This window comes from Cheilinus undulatus, linkage group 10 (assembly GCF_018320785.1).
Source record: "Cheilinus undulatus linkage group 10, ASM1832078v1, whole genome shotgun sequence".
NCBI lineage: Eukaryota > Metazoa > Chordata > Actinopteri > Labriformes > Labridae > Cheilinus > Cheilinus undulatus.
In genome coordinates this window covers 16168819-16188950 of record NC_054874.1, presented here as the reverse complement: position 1 = coordinate 16188950, position 20132 = coordinate 16168819, and the positions used below count along the sequence as shown (strand labels likewise).

Here is a 20132-nt window from a genome sequence, read left to right as displayed (position 1 = left end):
GGGGCCAGTCCAAATCTGTGGGCAGTCCTGCAGCTGAATGTTGTGTGTCTCATGTTCTCTGTTATTTCCTGTGTTATGCACCTGAATTGAATTTACCAGTGTCCTGATTATATTTTCCCACTAGGGGGAGCCGTTGCAGCAGAATTTATCTCAGCACAAAGACACTAACGTGCTGCTGCAGCTCTGTGTCTGCTGGATCTCAAAATAAAGGCTGAAGCATGTTAAAAATACAATTGTGAGGGTGTTACTGTTAATAAAAAACATATGAGAGTAAAGCTTCATGATCTCAACTAGACGTTGAGACAGTCCTCTGCCTTAAAGGCAGCACAGATTCTACTGTCCCCACTTTTAATTGATGCATTTTGAATTATTATTAGTGAATTATTGAGACCCCACACACACACACACACGCACGCACGCATAGGGGTTTAACAATTCATCGATGTATATCGATATAGCGAGTGGTTGATTGATGATCCAATCAGATCGATGGAAAGTCAAAACATCGATCTAAATGGATGCTTCAAGCTACACTTTTATTTTGAAATTACCTCCGCACGCCCGTTGACAGTTTCCGCCCCAGGCAGTGCTCTTTTAACAAGTTAACAGCAGCTAACTAAGTAGCAGCCGTGGCTTCAAGTTTCGCGGCTGAGGTAAGAGGATATCCTCTCCTCTCTCTGCTGGGTGGATATATTTGAGACAGACGCTGCTGCAGGACGGATCTCTCCCCTTAGTTTGCCGACTACATCTACGTCTGTATCTGTATATAACCGCCGTATGAGATCGTTGACGGATAAAATCACTCCACCTGTTACGACTCAGGAAGCGAGCGCTGTCTGCAGCAGACCGCAGATACACAGAGAGGAAAAGTCCGCTGCTGCATATCTCCTTCGTACACTTATTTTACATCGCCGTCTCATGTTAGATTTATTATGAAATATAAACTGTCCAAACTTAACGTGGTTCAAGCAGCACAGCTGTTCTCTGTATACCCCCACCCCCTCGCTCTTATTATAAAGCATCACAGGAACGTCTTTTATAATAAAACTTTGCTCTAGTATTCTGTCTACTATTTCCATTTATTAAAATCAAGGTTGCAATAAATAAAAATGATAAAGAATGATTCTATAACATCATATGCCACATATTTTACCTTATTTAAATCTCATAAAGTGAATAAACTAAATTATCTGCCACATTAACAGGCCCCTGTGTAAAGTATGAAGGGCTGATATAGAGCAGAAATACCTGTTGAAGTCCACATGTGTGTAAATAAGTTTAAGAAAAAAAAAAATCTAAAATGGGAACACAGGCCAAACATTTTGATCATTATTATAAAGGGTTGCAGAAAAAAATCCATAGCTATTGGTGCTTTAGGGGGATCTGGGGATGTGAGAAAACAAAATGTTTGGTACTGAAAATGTTTGCTGTTTTAAATCAACATGTTTTAACACAAATGTGCATAGTTGTTTTCATAATTTAAAGGTGATCGGGGTAATCACGTCTTAGTTTTTTTTGTTAAAGACATATTTTTATTAAATACAGAGACCTGTCAATAATTTAATTGCAGAAACTGTTTTTTTTCTGTAACTGTGTGAAATTTTTGCACAAAATCACCTGATATCGATCCTGGGCCCCATATCAAATCGAATCGAAATCGTATCGCGGCAGATTTTGTGGTATTGGAAAAAATCGTATCATTGTCCAAAATATCGGAATCGAAATGTATCAGGATGAAACTGGTGATTTACACCCCTACGCATGCATACATGCACCCAACACACTCACACATTGTTTTGTTTTGGAGGTTCTGTTCCCTGTTATTTGTGCTTTTATTATGAAGGATCTGTCCCCACCATTGTTTTATCCAGTTTTATTTTGAAGGGTCTGTCTTAGCACACAATGTTGAATCTTGTTTAATTTTGAAGGATCTGTCCACACCCACGCTTATGTATCTGGTTTTATTTTGAAGGGTCCATCCCTGAACACAAGTGCTCTCTCTGCATGTCTCCCCCTGCACACTGACCCCTCCCACCTCCGAGGTCTCCCACATCTCTCTTCTCACGGCTCTCACTCTTCTCTTGTCCACTCTCTAAAAATGTGGCTCCCCAATATGCCCCACAGTCAGAGTCCTGTGTTCTCACCACAGCTCCTCACCCTAACCCTGACCCTCTTGCTTTGTGCAGGACAGCTGAGCCTGGCAGACAAACCTCTGCTAGCGTTCCTGATCGATGGATTTAGATATGACTACATGGATGACTTAAATGCGCTGCCGGGTTTCAGGGAGCTTGTGAGCAACGGTGTCAAGGTGGACTACATGACGCCAGACTTCCCAAGCTTATCTTATCCAAACTACTACTCATTAATGACGGGTAAGTTATTCAACAATTAATCAATCAAGCAATCAATTAGTCTTTATTTGCATAGTGCTAGTTCATTCATTCATTTTACAAAGAAGGCAGCTCCAGGCCATACAACTGGTCACATATTTTAGTCTGAGCTTGAGCCAGCCCTAACAATAAGCTTAGTCAAAAAGAAAATATTTAAGCCTAAGCAGTGTTTGCGTCTTGTCTGATGGCCAAAAACTATAATTTCTATCTCATCAGACCAGCTGAAAGACAGTCTTTTATTATTGAGCTGAGGCAAATGATCTTCAACTCTAAAAATGGCCACATTTTCCATCTCTCCAAGCAAGGCTGGACGGACATAAATAAAACCATACTTTGTGTTTATTAGCAGTATACCACAGATCACATCACTTGACAAGGTGGTTGGTAATGCAGGTCAGAACATGCTGTGTCAACACAACCAATCCAGTCCAGATGAAAGCATCCCAGACCATCTCTTTATGCTGCTTGAGCTATCTGATATGAAACCGTTTTCTGTTCACACTGCAGTGTGTCCACATTAAGGATTAATACTTGGTATCTGAATGCCCAAAATAGGTGTTCATGCAGGGTGCATACAAGTACATATGAGTACTTTCCAAGTGTAAACAGGAAGTGTGTAGCAGACACACTCCTCCTGCCAGACATGACCCCATGTAAACTCACTAAAACTCACTGCTCTGTGCAGTCTACAAAAAGAGTTAATGAATATTTCTGATGATAAGAACAGAGGGGTTTATGATTATCTAGATGATTATACTGTAAGTATAAATGTACAATCTGATAAAGACAGGTTTAATATCTTTATTGAGGAGGAGTTTATTCTGTCTGAACTCACTGACCCCACAGGTACAGTTCATCATTAGGTTCAGTAGTGACTCTTCAAGATTGAGTTATTGTAAAGAGTTGTATGCCAGCTGTGTGACTGACTGGTGACCACCCCAGGATGTAAAATTTAAAAAAAATCAACAATGCTGATAATTGCAGGTGCCATTTTATTAATGTAGAGGCTCAAGTCCCTTTTCATTTTTTGCTAAAAGCAATCATAGAGCGTATACAAAATATTTAGAGGCATCTCTGTTCAGGTCACAAGGCCAGAGATCTACAGGACCAAGTTGTGACTAAATACCCAAATAGCCAATAGTACTTCATCAGCTCTAAACAAGCATCATAACTCAAACTCAGCACATCCCAGTATTTTCAGGGCCAATCGGAACATACATTCTTACAGTGCCTATAAAAAGTGATAGCAGAATAAAGAATCCTGTGTCTGGAAGGTCCAGTCACTGGTTAATCAGTATTCCTGGCTACCATAACACCACAAAGACAAAAGAACACTCTCAGCAACTTAGAGAAAAAAGTTTATTGAAATGTCTAATTCAGGGAATGGATGCAAAAAAATTCCACGGTACTGAACATCCCTTTGGGTTTAGCTAACTCCATCATCGTGTCTTGGAAATCCAAAATAAATTCGTTCACACCAGAGAGTTGTAAAACACCACAGAGTACAGCAGCAGTTTGCAGAGTCTAACGAAGACCAAGTGAATGAACGTTGACAGGGAGACAGAGAAAATAGCCTAAAGCAAGGACATACAGTTGTAAGGGTAAACAGTCAAACAGCTAGTTTCATCACATCCTTCCAAAGAGTTCAGTGTTACATCTCACACTGTGCAACTTGCACTTAAACCCATTAAAGCCTGAAAACACAATTTATAGCCAGAAAATTCTAATTTTTTTGGAACTGAAACGTTTATTTCACTTTCTACTGAAATCCAAAAATATCCAAATTTCCATCCAATTTAAAATGTATATTTTTTGTATCTCATTTGATACATTATGTGTTTTTGGTAACTGATAATTCACTTGAGGGCATTTTTATCATTTATCAGATTGTATTCAGAAGGTTTTTTTTTTTTTTTTAATAATTTATGATCATATTGATTAGATAGAGGTATCATAAAAGTGATACAACAGGCTTTAAGGGGTTGATATGTGAGAAAACAACACTGTGAGTCTTAAAAATTAACACTAAACGAGAGTTAAAATATCATTACTTTCCAAAGTGTTATTTTAACTCAGAATCTGTGAGAATTATATAAACTAAAGGAGAAGTGTTAAATCTAACACTATTGGAGTTGACTCAACACTGATAATTTTGCTGTGTTGTTGGTGTCCCATCCTTCACCTTGTTTACATGTAGTCATGTTTATGAGGCTGTTAGTGTGCGGCGTCTTTAACAGGACCTACATTGGGAAACATGGTGTTAATTATAAACCTGCTGTCATCAAACCTACTGTTTAAACTTCACCGTGAAGAACCTTTATGACTGAAAACACCGTCAGCACATTTATTTGGTCAGAATTCTATTTTTCATGCAGGGTGTTTTGTCGCCAGAAGGAGTCAGATGCAGAGAATGAATCAAGCTTTGTAAATTGAGTCTTTACAACAGAGTCCATTTGCTTGAATGTACAGTGCACTCAGAAAGTATTCAGACCCCTATCACTTATAAAAAAACATTGTTATTCTCATCATTCTACACTCAGTACCCCATCATTACAAAGTGAAAACAGAATTTAAAAAATTTTGCACATTTATATACATAAAAAACTAGAAAAACATTAAAAAACCAACCCTGAAATATCATATAAGCATTCAGGCCCTTGGCAAAAACACTTGAAATTCAGCTCAGGTCCCTCCTAGTTCTCTTAACCTTTTCTGATATGTTTCTACACCTTGATTGGAGTCCACCTTAAGTTGATCTGACATGATTTGGAAAGGCACACCTCTCCATAAAAGGTCTAACAGTGTGAGCACAGCAGCCTCCATAATCCCCATATGGGAGAAGTTTGGTACAACCAGAACTTCCAAGAGATGGTAGCCTGACCAAACTGAGCAACTAGGGGAGAAGACCTTAGTAAGAGAGATGACCAAGAACCTGATGGCCACTCTGACTGAGCTCCAGTGATCCTGTGCAGAGATGGGACAAAGTTCCAGAGGGAGAACCAACATTGCAGCCCTCCAGCCTTCTGGAACTCCTGGCAGAATGGCTGGACTAAAGCCTCTCCTCAGTGCAAAACACATGAAAGCCTGCTTGGAGTTTACAAACAAACTCTATATGAGAGCCAAGGGGGTTAGGGGTTAGGTCCAATCAGGTTTACATATATATGAAGAATGTTAAGAGATCAGAATAAAATGAAGGAAAGGAGATAAATCTTACAGCTTGATATAGAGAGCTAGATCATGGCTGTTCTCAGTGTGAGTGTGTGTTTTCACAGCTGTGTCTTTGTTCTCCTGTTAACTCATGAGGAAGAACACGAACAGAACTCTGAGTCAGCGTGCAACAAAGGATTATGGGAGTTCAGCTGGAAGTCAGCCCCGCTTTCTCATTTAGATTCAGCACAGTCACCAGCTCAGTAAACCGCAGGTTCATATTCAACATGTTAATGTTTCACTCAGTAACCTGGTTAGTGAGTAAAACACCTGTTAATATATGACATGTTTAAGTTGAACTTCAGGTTGGATCAAGTTATGACCTGAATGCATCGTCACCGTCAGTCTTCAAACCGAATATGAACGTCAAGAATGAAAATTTCTCTTTGACTTGATCAACGATGCATCCAGGATGCCCCACAACCCTGGTTCAACAACTCCTCAAGCCAGTTGTTTCTTGCATCTTCCAGCTAGTCTGACAACACTAAAACACTCTGTAGACCAGTGGTTCTCAACTGGTGGGTCGGGACCCAAAAGTGGGTCACGGAGCAGCTTTCAGTGGGTCGCGAATGTGTGTCTGGAAAAAATCTTGGCCAAAGTCTATGAAGAACATGCAACCATACCTTTTTATTTTACTGTGTTTTATTGTGATAATGGGTAAATGTAAATGTTTTAGCAATATTTAGACTCATTTAGCTCCTTTTCTTGCAATAAAAAAGCTGCTTTTACCAAGATAATGAAGTAATTTCTCAAGATCTCATTATCATGGGGGTGCAAAACATGTCAGCTTTCAGCCTGTGTCCTTTTCCTATCATTAATTCTGTTCCTCCAAGATCTTAAGTGCAACATTTTTTATTTTTACTAAATGTTCATTGTTGACATTTTTTTGGTAATGTGGGTTGCAATTTGTCATGAGAGGTTTTGGTGGGTCCTGAGGCTGAACCAGTTGAGAACCACTACTGTAGACAATTCAATTCAAAAAACTTGATTTGGCCCAAAGGGGTCAATTCAAGGCACTTAAAGCAGCAGCACCACAAAAAGCAAAGAGCAGAAGTTTAACAAAAATAAAACAATGCATATAAGATTAATATAGTTATATACAAAGGAAATACATGTTTTTAAACAGTATGTCTATATAAAAAATGAACACTGTAAACAGTCTTTTTAAGTCGAGTCCTCAGATATTGACACTAAGAACATTTGAATATATGAACCAAGCTGTACAACTACAGTGACAAATTGAAAACCAAGAATGGTTGTAGTGCAAAGAGAAATAAATATATAGACAGGGTCATGTGCAATGGACCAATACTAGGCGAACAAGGTGGTCTTAGTACAATAAAATAAATGTATGTAAATAAAAATATGAACAGAGGCATATGAAGTGGACTGGGTAGAAAAAAAGTGTAATAGTCCGAAAAAGGACAGTGTAACTCTATGACTGTTGAGTCACTTTTCTTTGTACTTACCAGAAATCCAGCTTCACATAGATATTAAAGAGCTATTTTTAAAATCATAAAGCCAAACTATATTGATCATGATGGATTAACAAAATCAATAAAAGGGTAAAACATCCAATGGGTTTAATACTTACAGGCACAGTAAATTTGCATGCCACATACAGTTGTAAGAAAAAGTATGTGAGTCCTTTGGGATTTCTTGGATTTCTGCATAAATTGGTCATAAAATGTGTTCTGATTTTCATCTAAGTCACAACAATAGACAAACACAGTCTGCTTAAACTAATACAGCACAAAAAATGATATGTTTTCATGTTTTTATTGAACAAAACATGTACACATTCACAGTGCAGGGTGGAAAAAGTATGTGAACCCCTAGGCTAATGACTTGTTGACCCTCCTTTGGCAGCAATAACCTCAACCAAATGTTTCCTGTAGTTGCAGATCAGAGCTGCACAATGGTCAGGAGGAATTTTGGACCATTCCTCTTTACAAAACCGTTTTGGTTCAGCAATATTCTTGGGATTTCTGGTGTGCATCGCTCTCTTGAGGTCATGCCACAGCATCTCAATCGAGTTGAGGTCAGGACTCTGACTGGGCCACTCCAGAAGGCGTATTTTCTTCTGTTGAAGCCATTCTGTTGTTGATTTACTTCTATGCTTTGGGTCGTTGTCCTGTTGCATCACCCATCCTCTGCTGAACTTCAGTTGGTGGACAGATGGTCTTAAGTTTTCCTGCAAAATGTCTTGATAAAATTGGGAATTCATTTTTCCGTCAATGACAGCAATCCATCCAGGCCCTGAGGCAGCAAAGCAGCCCCAAACCATGATGGCCCCTCTACCATATTTCACAGTTGGGATGAGGTTTTGATGTTGGTGTGCTGTTCCTTTTTTTCTCCACACATAGCATTGTGTGTTCCTTCCAAACAACCAAATTTTGGTTTCATCTATGGACAGAATATTTTGCCAGTAGTGCTGTGGAACATCCAGGTGCTCTTTTGCAAACTTCAAACGTGCAGCATTGACTTCCTCCGTGGTGTCCTCCCATGAACTCCATTCTTGTTTAATGTTTTACTCATTATAGATTTGTCAACACAAATGTTAGCATGTGCCAGAGATTTCTGTAAGTCTTTAGCTGACACTCTAGGATTCTTCTTCACCTCATTGAGCATTCTGCGCTGTGCTCTTGCAGTCATCTTTACAGGACGACCATGCCTAGGGAGAGTAGCATCAGTGCTGAACTTTCTCCATTTGTAGACAGTCTGTCTTACCATGGACACATGAACATCAAGGCTTTTAGAGATACTTTTGTAACCCTTTCCAGCTTCATGCAAGTCAACAATTCTTGACCGTAGATCTTCTGAGAGCTCTTTTGTGCCAGGCATGGTTTACATAAGGCAATGTGTCTTGAGAACAGTAAATTCAAAACTGGTGTGTGTTTTTTAAAGGGCAGGGCAGCTTTAACCAACACATCCAATCTCATCACATTAATTGGACTCCAGGTTGGCTGACTCCTGACTCCAGTTAGCTCTAGGAGAAGTCATTAGCCTAGGGGTTCACATACTTTTTCCACCCTGCACTGTGAATGTGTACATGTTTTGTTCAATAAAAACATGAAAACATATCATTTTTTGTGCAGTATTAGTTTAAGCAGACCGTGTTTGTCTATTGTTGTGACTTAGATGAAAATCAGATCACATTTTTTGACCAATTTATGCAGAAATCCAAGAAATCCCAAAGGGTTCACATACTTTTTCTTGCAACTGTAAATGTCCTCGGTGAGTTAGTGATGTTACTGATATTCTCTATATTATAAGACTATCAACGTCTGTAGCACCTGTGTTATGAGCAAAAAAGTTAACATACAGTACATGTAACAGAGAAATCGCTTATTTCATTTAAAGCTGACCACCCATCTCTGTGAATGTCTCCTTTCTGTGACACTCCTCTGTTATCTAGAATAGTCTAATTCCATTCATTCCTTCACTATCTGGATCCAGTATGTACACTGATACAACATTCCCCACTAATACCAGCATAGTTTTAAAAAATTATGTAATTCATCAGTGGAAAAACCCTTTGATTTCTGTTGTCTCCTCGTTGACTTAACCCTGAAACAACAAGCTTGTCATACCCTCAGGCTGTGAGCTTTGCACCCTCATGATGTGCTGATGTGTGAGTTTTTATGGAGCTCATTCTCCTGCTCCAACAATCACACGCACACAAGGAGAAACAAAAACAGTCAAACACACACAAATACTTGTCTTTCTTCTTTGCTAACATCTGCTTCAAAGCTGATGTTTTATTTTCTTCCGTCTGATTCACTAAATTTGTAAAACCATCAATGTGTCTGTTTCCTTGTAATATCTGCTTGCTTCTTCTTTCTTTTCCTGGATTTTCAAACCTACTGTGTGCATACCACCACCTACAGTATCAGACTGTGTACTTGCGTAAGTGAACTTGGGCACGGAGCCATGTGGCCAGAGTGAAAGCACACCAGCGGGAAAAGGGGAGCAAACAACCATGGCCGAAATGAAAATGCCCCTTAATTTTCTTAAACATCAAAGCCTTTGAGTTCACACAAGTACAGGGTTAATTCTTGTGTTTTCTGTTGCTTTAGGCTCTCCAGCACAGAAAATGTATCAGATATAGTAGTCTACAATTTTACTCATGTATCCATGTTATTTTTTCCCCCTGCAGGACGTTACTGTGCTGAGCATCACATGACAGGAAACTACATGTATGACGAGGTCTCTAACAAAGAGTTTCTGATCGGGACAAATGCAGACAGTCGCCTTCCTCTGTGGTGGGAGGGGTCAGAGCCACTGTGGGTCACTCTGCAGAAACAAGGAAAGAAGGTGTTCATGTACTACTGGCCAGGTGAGAAAACACACAACATGCAACATGCATGATATGATGCCAGTCAAGTCCATACAACACGATAGAATAAAATGCAATATCATTAAATATAAAAATACAATATGATTGATACTACTTGATTCATTATGATACAGTATGATTCAAGATGACATGATTTGACATGATAGGATACATCAAATAATGATGTATGATGTGATGCCAATATGATAATATACTGCAGAAAATTTCCAAATGACTTGATACAATATATTCTATGATATGATATAATATGATAAAAAAGGACAATGTTATACAAAAATACGGTATAATTCTATATGATAAATACAACGCAATACACTACTATGCAATGCGATATAATTGATACAATAAGATATCATATGAGATGATATGATACAATATAAATATCATACAATACAATTTAGTGCAGAGTGGTATGATACAAAACAATATATGATAAGATACACTTATTATACATAAAATATTGTAAGATATGCCATGTTAATGTGATACGATATAAGCTGATATGATGATCCGATACCACACTATACACCTGAATGTTTGTGTTTGTTTCAGAGTGATTTCATTCGTGCTGCATTTGTATTTTTGTATTCCAGGCTGTGAGGTGGAGATTTTTGGTGTTCGACCGTCGTTCTGTGAGGAGTACGTCTACAACCCGTCAGAGAAAAACCTCACTGACTCCATCAGGAATGCTCTTCACGTGCTCAAGTACACAGACCTACACTTCAAACATAGAATACACACACTAATGATGAAGCTGTGACCTCCACCTCTGCCACCTTTGAATCATTACATGGAGCAGAGCTGTAAAGTGGTGGCTGCCATAAAACAAAATGATGTGCCATAAACAATGAGTAAGTTTACAGTCTGGTGTTGATCATCGGGGTCCTGTGTCCACAGCTGCTGTGCTAATTGTCAACACAAAACAATGTGGTCCATTGTTGTTACCGCTCAGCTGACAATGGTTTAACTTTTAGAAGAGCACCACACTCATCAGTGTATGGAAGCCCATTTCCACCAAATAAAAAATGTGAAAGTAAGGCAATTCTTGATAAAAAGAGAAAAGCTAAGTCATAATTATAAGAGAAAGGACAAAATTATGAGATACAAATTCAAAATTTTGATTTTTCATCTCATAATTTTGACTTTGTATCTCACAATTTCAACTTTTTATCTCAGAATTTTGACATTTAGTCTCATAATTGTGACTTTTTATCTCATAATTATGACTTTTCATCTCATGTTATTACTTTTATCTTATAAGTTGACTTTTTATATTGTAATTATGAATTTTATCTTATAATTTCACATTTTATCTCATAATTTAGATTTTTTATCCCATAATTATGACTTTTAATCTCATTATTTAACTTTTCATCTCATAAATGACTTTTAATCTCATAATGACTTTTTATCCCATAATTCTGAATTTTTATCTCTTGTTTTCAGGTTATCTCATAATTAGAACTTTTCATCTCATAGTTTTGACTTTTTATCTCATGATTATGATTTTCATCTTATAATTTTGACTTTTCATCTCATAATTTTGACTTTTTTTTCCTGATTTTTTGACTTTTCATGCCATATTTGACTTTATTATCTCATAATTATGGCTTTTAACTCATGCTTTTGTGTTTTTAACTCATAATTTTGACTTTTTATCTCATAATTATGACTTAGGATTCTTTTTTTATTGCTTAACTTCAAAATTTTTCTTTTTTAAGTGGGGGAACCGGGCTTTAATAGCTTCCATATTTGTGTTACTTCTCCCTCTAGCCTGTCAAAATCAAGAAGGGGTGGGACTTATGATACCAACCTTTTCAGCAGCAATGGAGGGGGAGGCCTATCTGTACGGAAGTGGATCAGGGCCATTTTCGAAGGAGAAAATAAGTTTGGACAAGTCGAGATTAAAGTTGAAATGATGAGAAAAAAGTCGAAACTTGCTCCAAGACACTGTGTTTATGTGATAATGAGAGAGAATCTCTGTTGTTTAATCCAATATGAGCTCTAGTTTCACATATTCATCGATATGAGGCATAAGGCACGATTCACTGTTATTGTCTTCAATACTCATAAATCAACAGGGGGGACATGACAGCGCTCATGTCTCTTCCTCTCCGTCTGATCACCTGCAGAGACGCACAGGTGACAGACTCAACCTTGATTAATGTATGAGTATTTAAGACAATAACAGGGAATCGTGACTGTCTCTACAGTATGCCTTATGCCTCATATCAATGAATATGTGAAATTATACCTCAAAATTTCAACTTTATTCTCGTCATTTCGACTTTAATCTCAACTTGCCCAAAATTATTTTCTCCATCAAAAATGGCCCTAATCCGCTTACACAATATGTCTTGGTGACATTTCCTTGAGTAAAGGAAAATATTAAGTGCACAGAGCATATTAAAAACAGCGTTACATATGCCGCAGAGAAAACAGAAGTCTGCTTTGTAAGCTAGCATCAATAAACGCTGGTAAGAGGTGCTCTGAAAGGCTTTGGCTGCTGCCAGTGAATTAAACACTTTGTGTGGATGCAGGCGCAAACGACGCTTCCTTTCAGAATCTTACTAACATTTATAACTACAGGTACCCAAATCATGCTTTTTTGCTGCCAATACTGATGGTCAGCAGCAAGCAATCTTTTGACATACCTTTCCCGGACACGACTTCACAACTGAGCTCTCTGGCATGTTTGCAATAACATGTGCAAAGTGCAAAGTATGCATAACTTGGTTCATTAAGCTAAGAGATTACACTGAAACATATCAAACTTCACTGAAGCAGTTGTTTTTGTTTTATTTTTGTTTTTAATTTTTTGGTGTTTATGATTTTTCCCCCATCAACAGGTCAGGTGAGGCGGCCATGGCAGCCATATATTATGAAAATATTGATGTGGAGGGTCATCACCATGGACCGGACTCACAGGAGGTTAAAATGGCAGTGAAACACTTGGATGCTGCCATGGAAACGCTCAACAAAGAAATCAAAGTCAGTGACAATGATAATTCTCCTCAGTGTACTTGTACATAAATTGTGGTGGAGTTTTTTTTATGGTGTAACGACAGTAAGTCGTAATGATAAGACAAAGACAGGGTTTTTTTTTCACGCTGTGGGTTACTGATGGTTTCATGAGATAGGATGAAGTACGATATTACACTACTAAATTCTCTCCAGAAGGAGCAGGTCTTGGACTGTGTTTCAGAGTGGGGGTCCTGACCCTTAGGGCAGTCTTCTGGAAGCACTAGGGGCATGAAATTTCCAGGGAGGAGGGGGTTAAACATGACTAAAATGAAAGTTAACTCTTAACATTATTAGTGACAAAAAATAAAATATGTAATTAGATTTTATTTGTCACTGCAAGCATAATTCACGTCTCCCATTCAATGCCAAACTTTCACAAAAATAAAAAGCTACCAGGGTCTAAATGATACATTTTTCTGCCTTCACAAAAGACTAAATAAATACAAACCACAGAAACAAACACCATGCACATGTAAACAGAGAAACACATGCCAATGCAAAACACAACAACATGCTGCACATCACTACATTGCACAGATCAACATAACTGAGGGAAAGATAAAAGATAAGAAAATATAGTGTGATTACAGTTGGTGTAGTTTACTGATGGTGAATCACTGATGATACATTAATGGTGTTTTTTTCTTTAGGGCCGGCAGATGGAAGAGCAGCTGAACGTGGTGCTGTTCTCAGATCATGGTATGACGAAGCTGCAGTGGATGGAGAAAGTCATTGAGCTGGAGAAATACATCAACATGTCAGACATTAAAAAGATGTTAGACCGGGGACCAGTGGTCAGCCTGTGGCCTGAGGAGAACCGCTATCAACATGTGAGACAAATCAGCCTTTGATTACTGTTACACTTTCTATGTGAAGGGGCACTGATGGCCCAATAAGGGTCAGGGTTGGGTTAAAGTTAGGGATCGAGTGTTGAGGGGTGAAGATCTGAGGGTAGGGGTCGATGGATGAACGGTTGAGGGTAAAGTTGAGTGATTAGAGTCAGGGGTAGGGGTAGTGGGTCAAGGGGCTAAGGGTAGAGGTAGGGTTTCAACGAAGGAGCCAGAAGTGTAGCAGAGAAATGGTTTACTCTGCAGGAGACAACTGTCAGGTATCTGGCAGGTGGGTGATTTAGGTCAAGTTGAAGGAACTGGCTGAGCCCAGACTGTCTGTTTGAACTGTACTGAACAAACACAACTGGGTTTAATTGTGAAATCAGATTACTACAAAGTAATTAAAATCAGATAAGAATGTTTAATATCAAATAAATGACTGCATAAACATTCAACCCCTTTAAAGTGACTGACATAATTCAACAGATACCCAGCCAACTGGTGCTATTAGTCTCACAATTAGTGAAATGGGGATCACCTGAGTACAGTGAATGTATCTCAAGTGATTGTAGTTTAAAGACACCTGTGTATGGAAGATCCAGTCACTGGTTGATAAGTATTCTTGGCTACCATTACACCATGAAGACAAAAGGACACTCCAAGCAACTCAGGGAAAAGAGTACTGAAAAGTCTAAGTCAGGGGATGGATACAAAATAAAATTCCACGGCACTGAACATAACCTGGAGTTCAGTTAAATCTATCACCACGAAATGGAAGGACTATGACATATGTTTATTTTGCCTGGATCAGGCTGTCCTCACAAACTGAGTGACCATGCAAGAAGGAGACCAGTGAGAGAAGACACCAAGACACCTGTGACTACTCTGAAGGAGTTACAAGCTTCAGCGTATGAGATGGGAGAGACTCTGCCTACAACAGCTGTTGTGAACTTTATGGGAGATTGGCAAAGAGAAAGTCAGTGTTGAAGAAAACTAAACTAAAAGGCCTGTGGGAGACTCCATGGTCAAGTGGTAGAGAGTTCTTTGGTCTGATGAGACCAAAATGGTGCTTTCTGGCCATCAGACAAGATACTGCGTTTGGCAGACACCAGACTCCACAAACACACTGTGAAGCACAGTGGTGGCAACATCATGCTGTGGGGATGTTTCTTGGCAGCTGGCCCTGGATGGCTTGAAAAGTAGAGGGCAAAATGAATGCGGCAAAACAGGAGGACAAACTTATTCAGTCTGCAAGAGAACTGCGGCTTGGGAGATGATTTATTGTTCAGTAAGACAATGACCTGAAACTTACGGTGAAAGCTACACAGAAATGGTTTAAAAACAACAAGGTGAATATTCTGGAGTGGCTAAGTCAAAGCCCAGTCCTCAATCCATGGAGAATTTGTGGCTGGACTTGAAAAGAGCTGTTCACACCTGATCCCCATGCAACCTGACAGAGCTTGAGCAGTTTTGCAAAGAAGAATGGAGTGAAAATGCAGTGTCCAGATGTACAAGCCTGTTTGAGACCGATCTACACAAACTCAGTGCTGTGATTGCAGCCATAGGTGCATCTACTTAATACTGACTTGAAGGGGATGAATATTTATGTTGTCACTTATTTTACGGTTATTGAATTTGACATTACTTTGTAGAAAACTTTTTTCAATCTGACATTAAAGAGTTCTTTGTGATTGTTCTGGTCAAAAAAGCCATTTATAAAATCAGTAAAAGGAAAAAACCTCCAAGGGGGTGAACATTTTTTATAGGCACTGTTTATAAAGGCGTATTAAACTGTTCTATGTTTTTGTAATTCTGTGTGTTGGTCCAGGTGTACTCAGCTCTCTCCCAGGTGTCAAACATGAAGGTGTACAGCAGACAGGAAGTCCCTGAGCGTTTCTACTTTAAAGGTGGAAGGTTTGTCCCCCCGCTGACGCTGGTGGCTGAGCCCGGCTGGTTTATCGCTGAGGTAATAATTCTCTTATCTGAACATAGTTTTTACCTCTACCTCCTTTCTCATTACAAGAGGTACAAAATAATCCAGAAACAGATACAGGGTCTCTCAAAGTGGAAAATATTCACATTTCTGAGACATTATAACAATAATGATTAGTGTAGTCATTGACTAAGAGATTAATCTGATTAGGTATGGGTTTCATCCAAAGACATGTCCGTTAGGCTGAGTGCTGACTCTAAAGGGCTTTTTCGTTTCAGTATGTTAGCCCTGTGATTGCAGGCCACCAGTCCAGGGTGTAACCCAATCTCTAGCCTAATGACAGCTGGTATCAGCTCCAGTCCCCCATGACCCCAAACAGCATGAGCAGTGTAGTTGGCTACATGGATAGATTACCATTTTTGATAAGCAGAACACCTGAATTTTAACCTTTTTAAGATTTTTTTCCACCTCACAGTGCTTTCACCACTCTTGATTTTAACCTCCAAACTCCTCGGTCTTTTCTTCAGTATCATGATTATCTGTATGTTTACAGCCATCATGAATCCATCAAATCCTACCGTTAATACACTCCTGACCCGCTATTTTATGACTAGTTAAGGCTTATGCTTCACCACCATGCGCCACCGTAGGGGCGGTTTGTTTGTGGTCTGCCAAACATAATATCTTGTCTGATGGCCTAAAGCACCGTTTTAGTCTCATCAGACCAAAGGACTTTCTTCCACTTGACCATGGAGTTTCCAAGCGACCTTTGTTTCTGTTGACCTTTGGACCAGATTTAACATGAGTTTTCTTCAACATGCCACTCTCCCATAAAGCTTTGACTGGAGTGTTCTTTTGTCTTCATGGTGTAATGGTTGCCAGGAATAGTGACTTTACTGACTGGACCTTCCAGACACAGGTGTTTTTATACTACAATCACTTGAGACGCATTCACTGTACTCAGGTGATCCCTGTTTCACTAATTGTGAGACTACTATCCCTATTGGCTGGTATTCTGTTGAATTAGTTCAGTCACTTTAAGGGGTTGAATGTTTATGAAATCACTTGTTTTACCAGTCTCATATGAAAATTGTTTTCATGGGAGAAGGAGATGGATTGTGACTCTTACTAAAATATTTTTAACAATTTGGCTTCTGTTGTAGGAAAAGTTGAGTATTGCTTCTTTACAGTTTGTTGTTTTCTATCTTCTGTGTCTGTGCAGAACAGGGTGAGCCTCCCATACTGGAAAAATGATTCAGGAGAAGCTTCAGCTTGGCAGAACGGCTGGCATGGCTATGACAATGAGTTCATTGACATGAGAGGATTCTTCCTGGCTAAAGGACCTGGTAACATAACTCCATGATTTTATTCTATTATCTAGGACTTTATCACACCTGTCATTGACAGTCAGTCAAAGGAAAAACAACACTTTTACCTTTAGGTCATAAAGAATAACTAACTAACAAAATATCAACATGGTCAGGTGCAAAAAACAATATATTTTAAAGTTAAAATGTGACAACATAATGTCGTTTATTAGGTGGAAGAAGCCATATTGGTTCTGTATGGTCCTCAAAAAACCTTAATAACTCTGCTGCCACCTTGTGGTCATTATAAGTGACTATTCACAAACATTCAATCATCTGCATGTCAACAGACATGACTTTCAGTACCATAAACCTTTGTTATCTTTAAAACTGAGTGTAAAGAATCTGGGTGAACTAAAGACTCAGCAGTCTGGATGCTCTCCATGGGGTCAAATACATGTTATTGATTGTTTTTCCTTCTTTCTTCCAGACTTTAAGCGTGACTTGCGTGCTGCCCCGATCCGAGCCGTAGACGTCTATAACCTAATGTGTCGGACACTGGGGGTGGATCCTCTGCCAAATAATGGGTCGTGGTCTCGAGTTGAGTACCTGCTGAGGAGCTCGGGGGCACTGAGTCGCCGTCCTGCCCTGCTGAGCTACAGTGTGGGGCTGATTGGAGTCCTGTTGGCGCTGATTGAGTTTATCTGAAATACAGAGCAAAATCATCACTGTCACACCTGGAGAAGGTTCTAGCACATCAAGGACCTGCAGCCTGGAGCCTTGGCAGGCATGGAGAGTCTGCGAGGACCGTGCAGTAATGTAGTGAAACTTCCTAAACAAACGTAGAGCCAAGATGGGCGAATCCTCCAGCAGACACAGAAAAGACTTCTTAATCATTGTAACATTTTTAAAATTTGTCTTCATGTTCAAGCTGCTTCAAAGATTCTTTTACATTTTTCTAGAATATTTGAATTTTATATAAAGCATTTTTAATGATTCTTGTAATTTCCTTGATAGTAAAAAAAATGACTTTCTTAAAAAAATAGAGTCAAGTTCTATTCACTCTGATGTTGTTCTATATTTTTGTATACATGTGCCATCGAATGTTCTGCAAACCTGCTAAAACATGTCCAACAAGCCTTCTGATTTATAGAAAGGAATATATTCATAGTGAAAAGAAAAACATTTTATTGCAAAATGGATATACAGTTTTACCTAGTGGAGAAGGCCCTGTTCAAAAGATGTTCCCTGGGTTGGTCAAGCAGTATGCTTGACTCTCCAGGGGGCGGATGACTAGAAAATCCCATATGAATAGATACATCTATGACAAAGTGTATTAAACACAATAAAATTAGTTCAGAAACAATCAGTCCATAGTATGAATCTGAATGTATGAGGGTGCAACAGCTTTATGCTATAAAGGAGGAGGCTGGGGTGGCGGAAGTGAAACTTTGCCAGCAGCAAATGCAAGCAGGGATTAGAGAGACACATATCTTTAAATGGACTGCTGTGTTGAGAGGAAGAGCTGTGATTGTCTGTGGGAATCAGCTGACTGTCAGCCGATCACGGCTGGGCTTATGACTTCCATGTCCTGCATGGACTAACACTAAACTTCATTATTGCAAGCATGGGGCTAAAACCTTCAATCTTCATTTTTTGTGATTTTATTTTTTTCATAAATCAGTGCTATTGGTCACGCTTTACATCTGTCATTGGGGTTTAACACATTTAAAACAATTAAAAATGTCAAAAAGATGCTGACTATGACCATTCAGTGTTCATTTATTTGAAATATATGGCATTTTTTTCATTCTTTGAAAACTGGTGATTTTTGAAATAGGAGATTTTGGCCAACTGCAACGCTGTAATTCAATATTCTAAGTGGAATTTTTCAAATTAATGTATTAAGAACATTACAATAAAATTTTTTTTAGCAGAAAATAAAAAAAGACAGCATCAGTGATTTATAAGCTGAGGTGGACATAATAAATCCAACGTTTAAATATGTTAACTAACAAATATGTAAATTTTTCATTGCAATCAGTTAATAAAATTAATAAAAGTTAACATAAATGTTAATTTCTTATAAAAGTCTGATGGTCTGCCCCCAGCTATTGGTGTGTTTCTCCTCAGGATTATTTGCCAAACTACTTTGTATAAGAATCAAACATGACTAGAAAGTTACAATTCTTGTGATTCTGACCATCTCAACATCCAATCAACACAGCAGCCACCATCTGTCAGCTCACCAACAATATAAACAATTTATAGAACTATTGAGCTTCATTTTAGAAGCTCTACTGTGCTCTCCTCAGCATAATAGTCCAACAAAGACGCTCTTGATGCAAAGGACAGAATCCCCGGACTGTTTGCTTTTGCTTTGAAAATACAGGAACAGAAAAAAAAATTAAGGGGAGTCCAAAGTTTCACCAATCCTTGTACACATTAATGTTCATTTAAAATGTAAACACTGATGATTTATGATTAATGAACAGGTGCCCAGCTTTGTGTAGCTATAAGCTGGCACATCTTTTCTTTAGGTGACAAAAACAAACTTCTGTGATATAAGAGCAGACAAAAACATATGAAATCCACGGTGGAGTGTCAGATTGATATGTATACTACTAGAGGAGAATTTAATGTACAACATGGAAAACTTTAAGTTAGTGAATCGAAAGTTGGAGACAGATTCATGTCTTTAATGCTTTAAACATTTGTGATCTTAGTCTGATAGAGAGTTTCACTGTTCCAATGTTGATTTTCAAGTCTACATTCAAATTGAATTTTCATGTCTTTATGTTTGACCTATCAGAGGAGACTCATGTTTCAAAAATGATAATACATAAAAATCAATAAAATCATTAATTTCATTTGAACACAGAATTTGAATCTTTCTTGAGGCTTCATGACAGCAGAAAAACACAGAGAGGTAACATCAGATTCAATGCATTCACATGCACTTCAGTGATGCATTATCAGAAAAACCTTGATCTGTTAGTTAGTGGCTTCCTCTGGCCTACCTGGTGATGACATGGATGGAGTAGGCTTGTCATCAAAGCCCACGTCCTCACTACTGCTCTC

General features: G+C 38.6%; 1 protein-coding gene across 2 annotated transcripts; it reads left to right on the top strand.

The window, feature by feature from the left end:
• The first annotated feature begins 586 nt into the window (after positions 1–586).
• On the top strand, positions 587–18806 carry enpp6 (ectonucleotide pyrophosphatase/phosphodiesterase 6). Of its 2 annotated transcripts, XM_041797272.1 has the most exons (9): positions 587–653; positions 2187–2372; positions 9757–9936; positions 10551–10662; positions 12807–12948; positions 13632–13811; positions 15640–15777; positions 16967–17090; positions 17542–18806. In XM_041797272.1, the coding sequence occupies exons 2-9, from the start codon at positions 2252–2254 to the stop codon at positions 17757–17759; spliced, it is 1215 nt and encodes a 404-aa protein (XP_041653206.1). In that variant the 5' UTR covers positions 587–653; positions 2187–2251; the 3' UTR covers positions 17760–18806. The 2 variants fall into 2 exon arrangements, with proteins under 2 accessions (XP_041653206.1, XP_041653205.1); XM_041797271.1 differs by lacking the exon at positions 587–653 and having other exon boundaries at positions 2057–2372.
• The last annotated feature ends 1326 nt before the right edge of the window (positions 18807–20132 follow it).